Source organism: Varanus komodoensis, unplaced genomic scaffold, assembly GCF_004798865.1.
Source record: "Varanus komodoensis strain SLA01 unplaced genomic scaffold, ASM479886v1 scaffold249, whole genome shotgun sequence".
Lineage (NCBI taxonomy): Eukaryota > Metazoa > Chordata > Lepidosauria > Squamata > Varanidae > Varanus > Varanus komodoensis.
Genome location: NW_025335660.1, coordinates 15,356 through 32,854, shown reverse-complemented (window position 1 = coordinate 32,854; position 17,499 = coordinate 15,356). Strand labels below are relative to the sequence as shown.

The 17,499-nt window shown below is 39.9% G+C and overlaps 1 protein-coding gene across 2 annotated transcripts in view; it reads right to left on the bottom strand.

Moving 5' to 3' along the window:
• The window catches only part of LOC123024663 (protein TANC1-like), a 64,266-nt gene that overhangs the window by 44,885 nt on the left and 1,882 nt on the right, over window positions 1-17,499 (bottom strand). For both annotated transcript variants that reach the window (XM_044432656.1, XM_044432657.1), the window contains exons 3-5: window positions 11,872-12,002; window positions 10,576-10,765; window positions 7,046-7,303 (exon numbers count right to left, since the gene is read on the bottom strand). In XM_044432656.1, the coding sequence (XP_044288591.1) occupies window positions 7,046-7,303; window positions 10,576-10,765; window positions 11,872-12,002 (579 nt within the window). The remainder of the gene's footprint in view (window positions 1-7,045; window positions 7,304-10,575; window positions 10,766-11,871; window positions 12,003-17,499) is intronic.

The following is a 17,499-nucleotide window of genomic DNA, read 5'->3' as shown; positions in this document are numbered from 1 at the left end:
ATCATGATTTCAGAGACACCATATTCTTCATTTCACACCTACAGCAGCCATAAATTCTCAGGTCATACACTAAATGAATTTGAAAGTTTAGTGGCTTAGGCAAAATCTGAAACAAAGGGCTTTACTGAAATTATTTACATGCTGTTAAATGCTATGGTTATTAGCAAAACAGAAGGGGCAAATCCAGCATGGGAAAAAGTCCTTTACTGAACTAGCATATCAGAACAGTGCATAATAATATGCTCTAAGGCCCCATGAAGTTTGTATTACACAGAGTGAGACAAAAGACACTGAAGGTGAGTTATAGATGCCATGTTACACCACTAAAGCAGAACTAATTTAATTGCAATATGGAGCCTATTTGTTGGAAGTGTAGAGTCACCAGTGGCTTCTACCTGCATATGTGGTGGAATTGCTCACTGGTACAAAGGGTTGGGTCTCAGCCTTTGCCTTTGTCATTTGGGAGCATACATTAATGCACAAACATGCTACACATCTTCAGGCACAAAGAGATCAAAGAGAAACTGACCAAGAATCAAAGTTGGTATCTTCTGCACAAAAAGAATGTATTTTAGCCGCTGCATTAAAGCTTCTTCAATATAGATAACATTTAGGTCCTGGTCCCATTGAGACTTCAGAAAGTTATTGTCAAGTTAACATTGAATGCTGAGTTTCTCCAAAGAAGAGTAAGATACAAACAATGCATAGTAAACAAAAACAAAAACCGGTCTGAAGTTCTTCCAACACAACACCTTATCTTCTCCTTTAACAGCACTTTGGATTGGAAACCATGCTCTTGAGCTTCTATAGAAATCATGTTAGTTACCAGCTACATTACAATTTTATTTTAATGATCAAACACAACTTCCCAAGGCATTAAAATTCTAAAGACTGCTTATGCTTCCTGTAATGCCTCCACCTTTGATAAAATGTACAAAATATTGTGTATTCAAGACACTACCCAGTATTCTTAAGAAATCATTGTATGAACAATGATGTTCTTCAGTGGGAAATATTTTTGTGCATGGAAACAACCCTAAAGCTTGTATATTTTTCTACTTCTAAAGAGTAAGAAACAATTTTTGAAATATACTACCTCTGCCATTAAATATTTGGTTCAAGGTCCCATTCTCTGAATTAAACATACTCCTTCATGATGTGTATGCATAAAAAATAAAATGACATCAGAAAAGCTTTAAAATGGCTGATTTACTTTTAGGTGATACATAAGAGATGACAAGCACAATGTATTTTTATTGCCAGTTTGGCAGTCAAAATATTTGTTAAAGCTTCAGTATTTCCATACTAAAACACAGCAAGGTAGCTAAACATGAATCTTCTGCCCCAATGATTTCAATTCAGAATTACTGGCATTTCAAATCTTGCAAGCAGACAGTCCAAAAGCTTACAAGGAAAAAGGCAGACACTTTGTACAGTATTTCACAGCATCCGGAACATCAACAGTCTCCCATTAAAGGGAAGATTCTCAGCCTCTCTTTTTTTACAAAGATATATACATGCCAAACTATAAAAGCTTTTAAGACATTGTGAAATGTACTGGAAAATAAACTGGTCATCCTCAACAAATTAATAAGAGCAGCTACATAAGAGTACTGAAGTTTTTTTAAAAAACGGACATGATCCAAAGCTCATGTGCAGAAAGAACTGTACCATAATCAGAGTTTTTGCTGAAGTTTTTAGAATCAAGTTGCTTTTTAAAACTGAAAAAGAGATTTGCCTTTTAGGCACAGTGAGCATACACAATGGAAATCTGAAATAAACCTGTGGTTCATTATTGCAACTTACCAGGAAAATCTCTCAAACATAACCCTATTGAAATGAACAGAAGTACATTGCAAATATAATAAGCAACATATAGGAGACATAGAGAGATTGTCCAGTGATTATCAGAACTTCAGTGCTTGCATGATGCTTCCAACTGTCCACATCACATGTAATTTAACTTGAAGGCTGTTGAGGGATCAAATGAAATTCTTCACTGAAATGAAGAATTACCATATTTAGGCCTTCCATTGGCAGGAATCCACTTGCCCTACTACCTCATATGCCCTAGAAAGTATTCAATGAAATAGACACCAACATACATTTTGTTTATTTTACTTGCAGTGCCAATAAAATCTAAAAGGGAAATCCATCTCTTCCTAGAAGAAATGAAAAAAGTAGTACATTCATTTTAAAAAAAACCTATTTTGACATGACAGCAATTGGGACAAGAATTCATGTATGTAAGAGACTTTCCACTATTCTATGAATAAAGCTACTAAAACTCTTTTAAGACTATTTCAGCCTGAAATCTGTTTCCTTATGGCAATGGCTAATTCCAACATTAAATTATTACCAAGTATTTACATGAAACAAGTACTCTTATCTGGAGGTTTTCCTTTTCAATTATTCCATTTATTACGGCTTTTCTTCTTTGTGAAAAATCACTTTGACCAGCTTCCTGAAGATATGAGCAACATTCTGGATCGTTTTTAAACTGACTACATATTGTTATAAAGCACTTTAACAATATACAAGAAGTTAAAAATGAAGAACAGAAGGTGGAAGCAACCAAAGCACTTTATACCAACAGCTGAACAAAATATCAGTTAATTTTCTTATTCTAGAGTACAGAACTTTTTTCAGCCCAAGGGTTGAATTCCACTCCTTTGCGGGGCACATTGTAGTGACAGATGTGGTTGAAAGCAAAAAAGCGGGTCCAAAATATAAAAAATGCTAGCATATTTTAGCACAAAGATCTTAATGCCAGCATTCAAAATAATACTATAAATATTCAAAATGGTACCCAAATCTCATTCAGGCTTTCTGAGATATTTCACATGTGCCCCATGAAAGTGTAAGAAGCAATACATAAGCCAGTACATGTGTAGCCAGTTGCATCTGAACCCAGTAAGAACACCACATTCACAGGAATGTATTTCAACCATTTCAATCACACGTAGTTCTCATAGAAAGCAGGGGGAAATTGTTTGATCTACTCACTATGTTAATCTTTTGTTCCTATCAGCTGAAAGACAAGCTTTTTCTCCCAATACACAAAAAAATAAAATTCAGGCAGTGGTCCTAGGGGGTAATTTCCTGGTAAAATCCATCCACAAGTGATGATCTCATCCCCTCCTTATACCTAAGTAACTGTGGTTTTTATCTTCTACATTGCGAGAAACTTTCACAGGCATCATTACCACCCACCAGCTACCTCAGTAATCAAAAACAGCTTTCGAGGTTAACATGGAGACTCTTGTACTGGACAAGAAATGATGAACATGCATACATGTCCTGACCAATCAGGCACATGGTTCTAGTTGGATGAAAGAAAGAGCTGGAAAAACAAAGTAGTGCTGCAGTGAGATTCACGGAGGGAGGAGGGGTTCACAATGCCACTACCTCTATAACAGCCCTGTGCGCCAAAATATTATAGCAATGGCACTGTCAGCACGAAAAACTTTGCAACATGCAGGAAAACAGAAAAGAGTCCATCTGGAAGCAGTAGTGCTATGCTATGCCAAGAAAGAAAGAAAGAAAGAAAGAAAGAAAGAAAGAAAGAAAGAAAGAAAGAAAGAAAGAAAGAGGGAGGGAGGGAGGGAGGGAGGGAGGGGGGGAGGGAGGGAGGGACTACTTCTTTCCTCCAAAATTTGGGACAGTGCAAAGAAAAGCTGCTGGACCCAAGCATGTACTTGCATGGCCGTTCTAAGGCCAAAGGGAGGGAGGTCCATGGATATCAGGCAGGGATTAACAGGAGGGAGTGCCCATCCCTTTAAATACAACTACCATCCTACTGCCTTATTAAATCAGGATGGAAAACTTCCATGGGCCAGGGGAATTATTTTTGTCCCTTGGATTCCCCTGCTCCATGGGCCACATTCCTTCTGAATTTAGTGGTGTTGGTGGTAAAAAAGGACAACCATTTGTAAACTGTCCATGTTTTTGCCATTGCACCAAATTTCAGAGTGTGATGGTGGGGGTATGCAAAGGCATGCACACAGTCCACAGGATGTTCTCCACCTTGGCATTAGACTAAATAAAGGCATTCAAAACAAAATAGTTAAACAATGGTGATTTTAATTTTAAAGGAATTCATTTTAAGTAATGTAGAAGGTATTTTCCCTATTTCAACTAATTAATGATCCTAACTACACTACAGTAGGACTGCAGGTGGCGCAGTGGTTTAAACCGCTGTGCTGCTGGGTTGGTAGATTGAAAGGTCGCCGGTTCAAATCTGCACAACGGGGTGAGTTCCCATTGCTCCGTCCCAGCTCCTGCCAACCTTGCAGTTTGAAAGCATGCAAATGCCAGTAGATAAAAAGGTACCACTTCGGTGGGCAGGTAACAGTGTTCCGTGCACTTCAGTGTTTAGTCATGCCGGCCACATGACCACGGAGACTGTCTGCGGACAAATGCTGGCTCCCTCGGCCAGAAAACGGAGATGAGCACTGCCCCCTAGAGTCAGGCATGACTGGACTTCATGTCAAGGGGAAACCTTTACCTTTACACTACAGTAAAAATATGTTTACTAAGTGTTTTGAAACTGAGAACCATAAAACATGGGTAAACTTTACTTTTTCTTCCAGAGATAGTCATAGAGATTATGCTTCCTCTGGCTTTGGCATGCAACAAAATAATACCCACTGATATCCCTTTCACACTCACATTTGCCCTTCAATTGAAAGCTGCATTCTAATTAACCCATGAGAGAATTCAAGCTTGAAAGAAGGTGGTTTTCTATTCTTGCAAAATATTTCTTGCAGCCCTGTTTCATAGAATGTTTCTTTACATTGTGTGTGTGTGTGTGTGTGTGTGTGTGTGTGAGAGAGAGAGAGAGAGAGAGAGAGAGAGAGAGAGAGAGAGAGAGAGAGCGAGCGCGCGCACGCACGTGAGAGCGAGCGAGCATGCATATCCATGTATGTGAATGCACAGCTCTGTCCATATCTCTGCAGAAGAGTGGTTTATTTCAGGATCACTGGGAGATATGGATACACACATATGCAGCTCCCCAGCCCCATTAACCCTGGCCCTCAGAGCTGTAAAAATTGTGTACCCTACATAAAAGAGAAGTAACAATAGTACTGGAATATAAGTGGAATTCAGATCAGTGTTTCACAATCTAAAGAAAATCTACTTCTGTACTTTAAATCATGGTATTTCCAAGCTTATCATTTAAAGGAAGAAAACATGTATTTACACATGCACCAAACATGCGCATGCACACTCACACACATACACACACACATCTTATTCTAGTATGTGAACTAGAATTAATATCACCTGACTAATTAAACAAGTATTACAAAAGCATAAGTGACTTGACATAACAAGTCATTCAGCAAATTATGTCTCAATGACAGATACAGCAAAGTTGGCTGTAGCAAAAAAGCATCTTGTACCAATTGCATCGGTTGTGGAAAGGATGCAATGGCACTCCAGGGGGAACCAAACCTTGAGCAGCTGAGGAATTTTCCTAGGATCATTCAGCGATTGCATAGCTCCTTACATTGCAAGGTTTGTATATGCCCCTGAATTAGCTAGCTCAAGGGCTTTACTGTTTCCTGCACGTGACTGGGAAATATCCCCCCTCTAGGATCATTCTGTGAAAAAAGCAGCTGATATGAGAAAACCAAGTCTTCCAGGAAGATGTCCATCCCATCTTGCAAGACATTTTCAGATAGGACAATCTCAAAGAGAATGCCAGGAGCATTAACTCCCTGACTAGAATTCTAGGAAACTCCTTAGTGCTTTCTACAGAGATAATCAATTTACTGTAAAGATCAGTATATTCCAATAATCAATAAACAAGATTAATTGTGGGCATTATTAGCAGTTCACTAAAGTTTTCTTCCTCACACAGTAACAGATGTATTTCTTGGAATTTTTAAAAAGTGACCCAAAGCACACCAAGAAGGTTCTTTTGATTACAGAGAATATGAACAGATGGACTTTACTAAAGACCAGTGGCACAAGGCCTCAACAGCTTTCAACACTGGAGCTCAGAGTCAGAACTACAGTCAGTACGATCATGAAAGATCTTGAACAGCCTTATTTCCTTTCTTCCTCTTTTTTAGATTGTTGAAAGAGTCCAAATTATAAATCTGAAGCCACTCCTTAGATAACATGCCAGCACACAGAAAGTCAATTAGATGTGAAGGCTAGATCCAAATCCTTTGAAGTGCCCCATTACAAGACCCAGAAGACTGTGCAACCAAAATCTGAGTAGAGGCTGAATTGGAGATCTTGGGTAGAGCCTGATCATGGATCATCTACTGATATCAGAGAAAGTGGCAGCAAAAACTCCTTTGGAAAGCAAAGCACATAGTGCCATTGAACAGATCTTGCAAGTTTTTCTTGCAGCAGTATGAAAAAGCTCTTTTCGCAGCTATCATGTCCATCCAACACAGCAAATTTACCACCATGCTACACTTTCAGATTGTTCGCTACTGTACCAGAAGCACTTAACTGGGAAATATCACCCTTTTCCATGCACTCAACCTGTGTTGTTTTGTTGCTAGGATAAAATGATCATTCACATAGTCAGTAGTTCCACTGCAACTGGTAAGGCAGTGGATGAAATATGGCTATATAATAGTTGAGTCCCATTTTAGATTTTGCTTGTGATGGCACAGGTGACACTATCCCCCTACATCATTGCATGTATCTTTTAAAACTGTTTTATGGTTTGTTTTTCTAACTTAATTTAGTGGCAAAGTGCTTCCTGCTATAACTCTAGCAGAAGAGCACATTTCACTCCTTACATCTTTTTTTTACAGTAATGAGCATACGGAAAACTACTTCATTTCCACACAGCATGATCCCACCACTTTGCAGACCTTTGTACTTTGTTTTTAATGTTTTCTGTTAGAGTCTGTGCATTACCCTTCACCTACATTTCCATTTTATGGAAATCAGATACAATTTGATGGGAACTGGTCCACACTATTGGGAATACAGCACTAAAAGGAATTGTGCTTTAAAAATAGGTAGGTAGGTAGGTAGATCCTGAACACATCAACACCTTTTCAGTTTTTCTTACCTGCAACAGAATTAGGTCGAGGCATTACTAATGAACCAGAGCTTTGAGTATATGTAACAGGGCCATCTCCAGCAGCTTCTACTTTTGGCAAACTTTCTGAAGATCCACCAGTCTCCTCTTCTGCCACTGGTGAGCAATTATCTGCCCTTCGTTCATGAATAATTCCTTGATGCGCAGCTGTTCTGAGACTCCCGTCCTTACTCCACTCCAAACTGGATCCACTACGGTCATCGTTTTCAGATGAACTTGTAACTGTTGCTAAGACAGAAAGAAAGACAGAAAGGAAGGAGGCAACTAGTGATTTCTTTCACAAAAATAAAAAAAGAACGATATTCTGTGTGAAGTCTTGGACCAACTGGGGCACTGTAACAAAATGCTGCAGTGTGGAACCCTTCTGCTCAGAGTATTCCAGCAACCACTTTTCTCTATTTAGATCAGTTTCCTAGGGCTAGGGCTGATGCACTTACTCTGAGTTCCAGGCAGCTACATTAAAATATTGTATTACTTCATTAATGTCCATGAGAACCTCTCGGTTCTCTCCCTGAGACATTTTACAGTAGCTTCTCAGTGTGAACCAAGAAATTAGCTATCCAGACAATAATATACTTTCGCCTGTGGTGGGTACCATCTCCTGTCCCTTTCTCCCTGCTTTTTGTTGAACCATCCCACTGCATCCCTCCCTCAGCCATTTTCATTTTTTCCAGTTACTCCTCCCACTAGTTGTCAGTTTTTTCTTCTCTGTTTCTGTCAGTATTTCTTGACCGAAGGAAGCTGACAAGTTCTTTCAAGACACACTAGATCAGAATACTTAGGTAGCTTTCGGCCAGAAAGCACTGTGCATGCTTATTTATTAATTTAAAATATTTGTATGGTGCCCAATTGTACCACAGCACACCTGGACAGCTCACAATGGTTACAACTACATACACCTCAAGATTTAAGGGTATATGGCATGAAATACATGACCCCATTTCAAGAATACTAGCAATTCAAAAACTGTAAATAGTTGTGCAGGTTTGATGAAAACCTTAGCCTGTGCTTCTGTAGGATAGAATTATTACAGTTTTCGATTAAAGGGAAAAAAACTTGGCCTTTTGATATATTATGAGCTAAGTGTTCCTTCTCATTTAATAATTCAGAGGAAGAGGTGGGTCAAGAAAGATTTCCACTCAAGTTTCTAATACTGAAAAGAAGGCATATTGCCAGATTTCTCCTCTCATTTTGGCCTCTAGCCCAGACGTTTCTCTTACTTAGCTCACTGAAAAAGATGAAAATCTGCCCTCACCTCTATTATGTCAGTAGAGGCAGAGACAATTTCAACTAAGGCAATAAAACACTAAAAAAGAAGGCAAGAAGCCTGAGCCAGCAGAAAGTGTGGGAGAGGGAGGGTAAGGGCAGTTCTCCCCTCAAAGGGTCTACTGGCCCAGAATAACACAGCAGGAATGGAAATACAATGGAAGTCTACTTAAGTAGTATAGAAGAACAAGCTATTGTTGCGGTTGGGTAGAGTCTGCCAACAACTGTTACAAAAGTTATACCTGTTAAATCTGTATGGAATGAGCATTTAATATTTTAATATCTTTGTATGAACAGCTAGAGAGTTCTCCGAAAATGCAAAGGTTCCTTTGAAAATGGAAATCTACATTCCCCACTCCTAAATAATTGCAGAAGGAGTAACTCTATAAGAAATAGATGGGACTGAGGATACTGACGGGTGTACAAGTTCATTTTCATTTCTATCCTACTTTCTTTTCTGTCCCTTTGTGGAAACAGGTCTGAAAAACATACTGTGCAGCCCAGCTTTCAAACCCTTTACTGTCTTTCAGTATTTTCAGGGAAGTATGTGGGGGTATTTTTTTTTAAATCAGCCTTGTTGCACAACAGAACATCCTATGTGTTTCTATAACATCTTGAGGCATGTATAACACATGCACACTCATACACATATACAGTTCCATATCATCCTAACTATTTCTGTATGTTCTAAAGGTTTTATTTTGCCCAATCCTCTCTTGCACTATGTCGGTTTCCCAATTCTGAATTAATCATTCAAACTACTCTTCAGTACAAATATTTTCCACCACAAGTACATGTAGATAGGAAATTTTTCAGCCTCCCTTAGCACAGAAACAACATTTCACTATTTATCTCCATTGTTTGCCTTCACTGGGATACCTCTTTGAGTAACTACTGCCTTTTGCAAGCACTGAAGGAACATATCCAGTGTTCCAGCTTGGCTGTTGGACTTCCCAGAGATTCAGGAGAAGGAGAGTCAATACGCTCTGCTAAGTACTGCTAGCAAATATGCATTCTTGGACGGTAATGGTTAAAACCAAGGTATTTAAACTACAACATTTTTCTACATATTCCTCATGTTTCACACCAGACATGTAACAACATTCTGCCTGCTACAGAAGACAACTAAAATTCCAGTCAGACAAGTCCTGTTGGGCTAACTTCCAACTTAGTAAAGTATTGCTACGGATGAAGCATCTTTCTCCAAACACTGCAGAATTGGAACAGTCAGGTACTACTAGTTTAAAGGCCCCCTAAATAAATACATACTTATGCAACCAGGATGCTTCTATAAATTGAGTGATTGGTTCTTCTAGCTCAGTATGTGCACTGGTTGGGAGAAGCTCTCCAGGGTTTCAGATACCTGGGGAATGAGACTGGAACCTTCCTCATAAGAAGTATGTGCTTTGTACCTGAGCTACACATCCCCACAACAGACACTCTTACGCACAGAAGCACACACAACAAGTTTGCCCACTTTTGCTAGGCTGTAACTTCATTTCATGAACTTGAATGGCTGCAGTGATAAAAAGAACAGAGAATTTTCCAGGAAGGGCCTGTTCCAGCTGTTAGCAAAGGACAGAACACAGAAATGTCAGGATAAGAAAATAATCTTTTAGTGCTTTAACTAAGTTCTCAGTATGCTGCACAGACATTATTCCAGTAACCTTTTGGGCAGTCCTTCCTGGATGATATTGTTCCTGTATGATAGATGGGGTTGAAAGACAGTGTCCTACCTAGGGCTATCTAGCAAGTTCATAGTTGCAGTAACAGCTGAACTGTGATTTTAGAGATTCACTGCTCATGAACAATCTTAACCACTGTATTATACCAGCATATAGTTTTCAGCAGCATAACCACATCCTTTGCTGTCTACATCATGGAATCCAATTATCATACTATAGTGAAGAAATTCAGAATTTCAGTCCCATCCAAATGCAATAAGCGCTTTCATCAAAAGGAAGTTTAAGCATGACTAAATGCCTACAAGAAAAAGACAAGAGAACCACTGAGGACAGCATAATTAATTGAAATGAAAGAGCTCTCTAAAAATTTTTGGAGCATGGAGATTTTGAAAGTGGAGCCAAGTACTAACAGGAATCAAGACTAGAGAGCTTTAGCTCTGGCTCTATACATCCAGGCAGTCCCACAGCAGCCCACCTACTGATACAGAAAAGCACGCAACAAAACAGATAGCTAGAAGCCAGTGCATTACTACGAATTAAACTGCTTACCTATAATTCCACTGTCCTTGCTTTCTAATGTGGAGCTCGGGCTGCTAATGGTCCCACAGGGACTACTTTTGTTGGCTGCTGTTTTGCCAGCACAGCTATTCAGGGTTGAGCAAGGACTATCGGTGCTAGGCGACGTAGTGCTGCTTGTTAGTGTAGAACAGGGGCTGACTCTTTGACTAGCTACCGTGCACTGAAAAATGAATGAAACAAAGAATCAGCCCACAGAAGTGCTGCATATACCTCTATGATGAGGACACAGTTAATACCAAGAAGAAAACCAAACAAACTTAAAGTAAACACATGGATCTTCTAAAGAACATTTTAAAGGATCTTTTGAATCCTTCTCAAGAAGGCAGGGAAATCAGTTGCTACCTTTGAGACTATGCCCGCTTATGGCCCCTTAGTACTGTAACCAGGTTTTGTAAAGTTCAGTACATCATTTCTGAAGTGACAGTGAAAAAATGGATCAGATGAACCACACTTGGAAATGATAATGCAAAATCCAGGCCTTATTCAGGATGATGGCCAAATGCAGACCATGCTTCACTGGGTATTCAGAAACAAAAAGAACAAGGAAGACATGGTTTAAAAGCTTTTGTCACAAATGATTAAAAAGCTTTTAGAATAAGACACACTTCTGTCATATTATAGAGTCACTTTTCACCTCCTAGACCCTACAAAAGGCTAGATAATTACGTACCTTTGAAAGAAAATTTGAAGTGTACATGTGCATATAAAATATACATGTGAAAAAGCAGATGGCATAAACAAGTGAGTCATGGCTGCTGTATTATACAGAAAAAGATGTAATCTGCATCATTATTTCAATCTGATTTCCAAATGCAAAAATGAAAACTGTGTATGCTGCAAATCCATCTCCCTTTTTCTACACATCTCCAGCATGCCAGATAGCACCCTAAATTTATTGCAACTGCCTCTGATGCTTGTCAGGGAGGTACACACACTAAAGCATTAATATTATTATATTGCTATTATACTTTAAATCCTCTGGAAGCTTCTGATTAAAATTAACATGCCATGTGCACTCAGAACTCCATCCAACTTAAATTATTTTATTTATTTATTTATAAATACATTGAAAGCCACAGAGAAGATGGACTCACAGCTCTATTTTTTCATTAGTGCTATCGACACATGTTACAGGCATACGCATTAGTATAAGTAAATATCACTGTATGCTAACAACTTTATTATTGAATATTTTTCAAGTAAAGAAGTTGTTGGCCTCTTAAATTGAGCCACACTGCTATTTATAACTTATTTCCTCTAGCATACCATAGTTTCATGTTTTTCTTCTGGAGAGATCTGGGCAGAGCTTGGAATCCCTTCTCCCAGTAAAAATCCCAGCCTTGTCATCAGTTCTTGAGCCGCTGGTGAACAGCTTGATTCTTTCTCTGACTTTGTTTCTGTGCCGGCATACACACATACATGCACATACACACATACACACACAAAGAAGAAGAGAAGAAACAATCTATAAATCAGGGCTGCAGAGATATATTTTGAAAGACTAACAAGAAGCAACGTTCTTTCAAGTTTGAATTCTTTTCTAAGCAAATATTCTACAGCTTCCAAAAGAGGAGCAAATATGGGTATGAAATGGATATCACTCTGTATTGCCTTCTTATATTCCAGAGTATTCTATACTAAAGTAGCCTTCCCCAACCTGCTGTCTTGCAGATGTATTGGACTGTATTTCCCATGACCCCCCACAAATACGGTCAATTACCTTAACGGATGGGTATGGCAGAAATATATTAGAGGTAGCTGTCCCAAGGTTTAAAATCTAGGACTCAGCCCCACTAATGTGAATTGTCTTTAAGTCCCACTGATTGCATTGGGTGAGATCCCAGCACTTATCACTTTTGAATCCACGTGTCAAACTAGATCTCCAGTGATTTACTTTAAAAAGCAAGATGTAGGGCTGCTTTGAATACAGGGGAAGTGTAATCTGGATAGGGAGAATTTCACTGGAGATCCTGAACTTGGTCTCTTGTTACACGTCCTACCTGACTTTGCCATGATCTTAATGGGTGAAAACATAAAAAGTACCCACTATAATGCCAGCATGGTTTTTCACTATAAGGTAACAGTAACTTCAAGGAAGACTTAGAATATGGAAATGTTGTGGCAGAAATGGACAAAAAAGCCTCTTCCTCTTCTGCCATTTTTCATGGAGCTACTTATTATTATGCTGATCACTCAATCCACTGAAAATCTCCCATTTCACACCAGTTTGGTCGTCAAAGTGCTTCACTTATGCCAACTAACACTTTTACATATCCCTGAAGTGGCCTAAAGGAAAACTGAGAATCAATTCTGTGAAATGAGTCAGAGAGTAGACAATTAAGCACTAATTCTATCAACTTTTTGCCTCTATACAACCAGTTCAGAGATTGTCAAGCTTTGAGTTTTAATCCATGTCATAATTTATTATTTCCATTGTTGCATTTCAACTTGCTTTATTTAATGTTATAAACTCTTTGTTTTATGGCGGCCTATAGATGCTGCAAGCAAGTAAATGTTGTTCTTTGGGTAATGCCTTTTTTCTTTAATTCCTGTATCCAAGTAGTGTTGTGACAAAACAGAGGTGACCTTTAATAAGACAAGTTGAATCTTAAATGAATTGCAACAACTGGCTCAGGAGGAATTACTGAAAGACAATTCCACTTGCCTGTAGTGGACAAGACATCTGCTTAATCTTGAGCTAAACTATCAAAACAGCCTGGGCCCTCAATGGAAGGGATTTAACAGTTTTTCCAATATCCTCCAAATGATGAAAACACCTCCTTGTTTCTCTTCCCATCATGTCTTTCAATCATTCAAACTGTTCAGAGCTTTAGTTTACACAATATCTAATCCTTATAGAAAGTAATCTTCTGTTCCTTAATGCCATTAACAATGAGTTCTGTCTAACAGTAGGCTCGTGGAAACAGTAGAAGAGCCAGCATTGTTCTTCTACTGGTTGTGCAAGCACAAGCAGATACAATACTTTGCTTAATGATGTCGTACTGCACATAATACTAACCCAGTTTATTGAAACCACAGTTTGTTAATCTACCTGAGCTGTCAAATTACTCTGGAGCCTCTGCTGTGCCTGACAAACAATGGAGCAAAGTGCAAATCCTGAGGCACTTCCACCTTACTCAGTCATCGCACCGGTATCCGAGGGACCACTGAGGGAGCCCTGAGGGGGACTGAATAAGGATCACTGTTGCCCAGAGAGTCCAAGCAGCATTTTCAAGTCGACTCAGGTGAACATAACTCATGTTCCCTCCACATCACTTGCCATGGGGGCTGCTTAACAACAGGGGCAGGTTTTCCTGCCACTCAGCAATGGGGACATGTGAATACAGGCCATGTCCTTAGAAGATCCAGGAGATTATGGCTTATGCCCCTTGTCACTGCAGCAAGCAAAGGAGATCCAGAAGGACATGACCCATCTCCTGTTGCTAAACTGCCACCACAACAAGTCACAAGATACTTTCTCCTGGGTCTCTTCCTAAGGAGCCCTAAGACAACACAGCTTTCCTGCACCCTGCTGCAATTGCAGGGCAAATACAGACATAGGGGCGGGGGCACATCCTCCAGGAAGACCCAGAAGAATGAACTGCTGTCGTGTACTGCCTCATCAAGGCCCAAGATACAGAAGAGCTGGTTTTCTTTTGCCCTTCACCATGTTAAATATATCCAGAATTTATATTCCAGTTTGGTAATGTGTTCAGTACCAATGGAAACTGAAAATAAATCACTGGGTGACCAAATACAATTAATCATAAAAGATAAGTTACATCTGATTCATATAATTGACTCTGATGTCTCCTCCTCATGTTCTGGCAGAAGATGGATTTATCACTGTGGGTCAAACCTTTCCTGCAATACTGATATATTTTCACATGTAACTTCCCTGTAAAACTTTTCTTTACCTATGAAGCTTTGATAAAATCAGTACTTACTGCTCAGAAATCCTCACTGGGTTTTACCATGGAAACTTCACTCCTAGTCAGGTGTCTGGGATTAATAAAGAATCTGACCTATGGAGAGCTAGTAAACAAGGAAGGAACAGTTTTGGCCTAGATATGATTTTGGTCTCTTTAGGGAGCAAACCTATAGTCTCTAGACAGAGTCTGTGGGACAACAGGGTATTTTGGATGTTTAGTTCTGAGGTTGGAGAGTGTCCAGACCTCCAGCCTCAGAGCTCCTAACCTCTCCTACTCCCTACTGCATGTGACATGCAGAGCCGTACTAGCTGATTCTTCAAGGTAGGAAATACTACCTCAAAGAGGGACAAAGGGGCAAGTGGCGTGTCAGGAAGAACAAGTGGAGACTGAAAAGAACATGATACAACCTTTTCTGAGCCTCTGTCAGCTTCTGTTCCTCTCCCTCCAAAACTCCTTTGCTAGATAGTCAAAAAAGAATGTCTAGCAAAAATGCAGGGTGAGAGAACAGGGAGGCAAAGCGCATTTCTCCCATAACTCCTACTCTGCATAGGATGATCATAATCTTCTGCTCTGGGGCTTATGAGTCACCCACAGGCTTGTATCCACTGTCTATTTATTCTGCCTTTTCTCTATTTATTCTGCCTATGTTGTGTGTTATAGAAAATTTGTGAACCTGTGGTACAAATGTGAGGGCCCATTTTTTGTATGACCAGAGGCCCTGATACTTCTGTAAGCATAATTTCAGGGTCACAGACTTCATAGCAAAAATTGCCAAAATAAAATGTCCACTGAGATATACTAAGACACAGTGTGGTGGAGGTGCCAAGCCTTTTGCTCATTTTATTCATTTTTTTCTCATTTCTTGATATAAGTACTGATGGCAAACCATTGACAGAATTCCATAAACATGTAAGGCCCAATTTTTCATTTGGGAATTACCAGTATAGAATGTTGAACAAAATTAATATACAGAGGAGACTGAGTTTGAAACCTCAGTGAAAGAGAGAGAGATGGCAGGGAGGGGATTGAACTTCAATATTCAGAATATGAATACACACACTCCTGAAAGAATGCAGCACCATGGGTTGTTCATGGATTGTTGTGCCATGCTGCAAAGGCATTAGACAAAAGCAGTTTTTTAAAAAGCCGCTCTACGTATTGATACTACTGTGCTGCAAAGGTATCTGGGAATCAGAAGGGAATCCCAGGGAGCAGGCAGAAGACAGAACAAACAAGCCACAAACTAAGAAAACAAGCCATGGTTTGTTTTTCTGTCAGAAGTAGGGCAACAATCATGGGTCAGCATTACTCCTGAACCAATTCAATCTATGAGATTTTTAAAGAATTTAAGAGCCACATACTTTTTCAAAAAGTGTAAATAAAAAGTAGTGATGTGAATAAACCAACAAAAAACTTAAGAAATATATTTAGATTTACTGAAGTGGTTCAGAATTTTCTATGGACAGGAACTCAGAAATTCTAGTGCCACTGACTAAAATTAGCATGAGGTTCCAGGGAAAAAAGGGTTCTCCCCTCCACTTCAGTTTTCATTTATATTTAGTGTTTATATTTTAGTGCAGAACTACTACTCTCTGTTTCTATCATTACCTAATACAAAGAAAAGCTAAGCAGTGTAAAAAATAAATCCACACATCTCATCTCTCATTTCCCACATATTTTTGCCACAAATGGACCAAATGAAGCAGCTGAGGTGTGGGCAGCAAAACACAAGACGGAGGCACCAGGACAAGGGCAACTGAACCTGAGCCAAGACAGAGTCCAAGTCAAATAGCAAGGCTCAATCGCATGTCCAGGTTGTAGTCACAGAGCAGGCCAGTTCAGGAACCAGAAATGCATACCAGGGCAGGGCAAGGAACAGGAAGACAAACAGAATTGCAGGTACTTTGAGGCAGGGTAACTAGGCAGGATACCCAGCAAGGCAAAATGCATGGCAAGGACAGACAAGGTAGCAGGAAAACCTGCATTGCTGACGCAACATGGCAAAGGAAGATTCACAGCAAGGGTCCAAATGCAGCAGGGTCAGGCAAGGTATAGGAGCCAAGCCACACCACAACTGGCAGGAAGACTTGCATTACTGAGGTGAGACAGGATCTGGGTGGGACACGGTGCAGGCACTACAGCAGACAGGAAGACCTGTGTTGCTGAAGTAAGTTCTGGAGGGAAGAACTTGCCAGGAGCTCCAGCAGGGCCTGGGACCAATCCTGCAAATACTGGTGGGTTTACCGGTTCTGGCCACCATTTAGAGCCCCAGGGAAGTCCAGATCCTGACACCAAAGATATTCCACATTTCAAAGCAGTGTCATCTTAGCTAATATTGCTATTCATGTCAAACAGACACTTAGCCTGAAGAGACAACCATCTGAACCCCGGTAAGCACATCTTTTGATCAACAGCCACAGCAGAGTACAAGGTCAAGGACAGTGAGTGGGGAGCACACTTTTTCTTAGCCAGAAGTACCATGAAGGCTCCTTCTATGCTGGTCTTTGTCTGTATCAGCTTTGGGGAAAGCAAGGGAGAAAACGGGCACAACGTTGCAAGGAAAGTGGAGCTCGAGTACACATTTCCACAGTTACCTGCCATCACATGTAACTGTATTAGCACAGAGGGGAAAATAGGGGCTGGGTCTGTCCCTCAATAACTGCGTGAGTGCATGATTGTGTGTGTGTGCGTGCATGTGTGTGCGCACGTGTGGAAGAAATACCTGGAATGTGTGAAGCCTTTCTTTATGACACTTGTACTTACTTGTGCACAAACCACCCCCAGAAAAAAAAAACACATCATGGGCAATGCAGTGGTATGGATTTGTGCCTGAAATGTGATGCAAGAGACATGACAGAGCATTCATACAGATGGTCTATCTCACCTGTTTCCTTGAATCCATCTACAAAGAGCCTCCCACAAGACTAAGCGCTATTGCTCATGTGTTCTGATGAGAATGCTA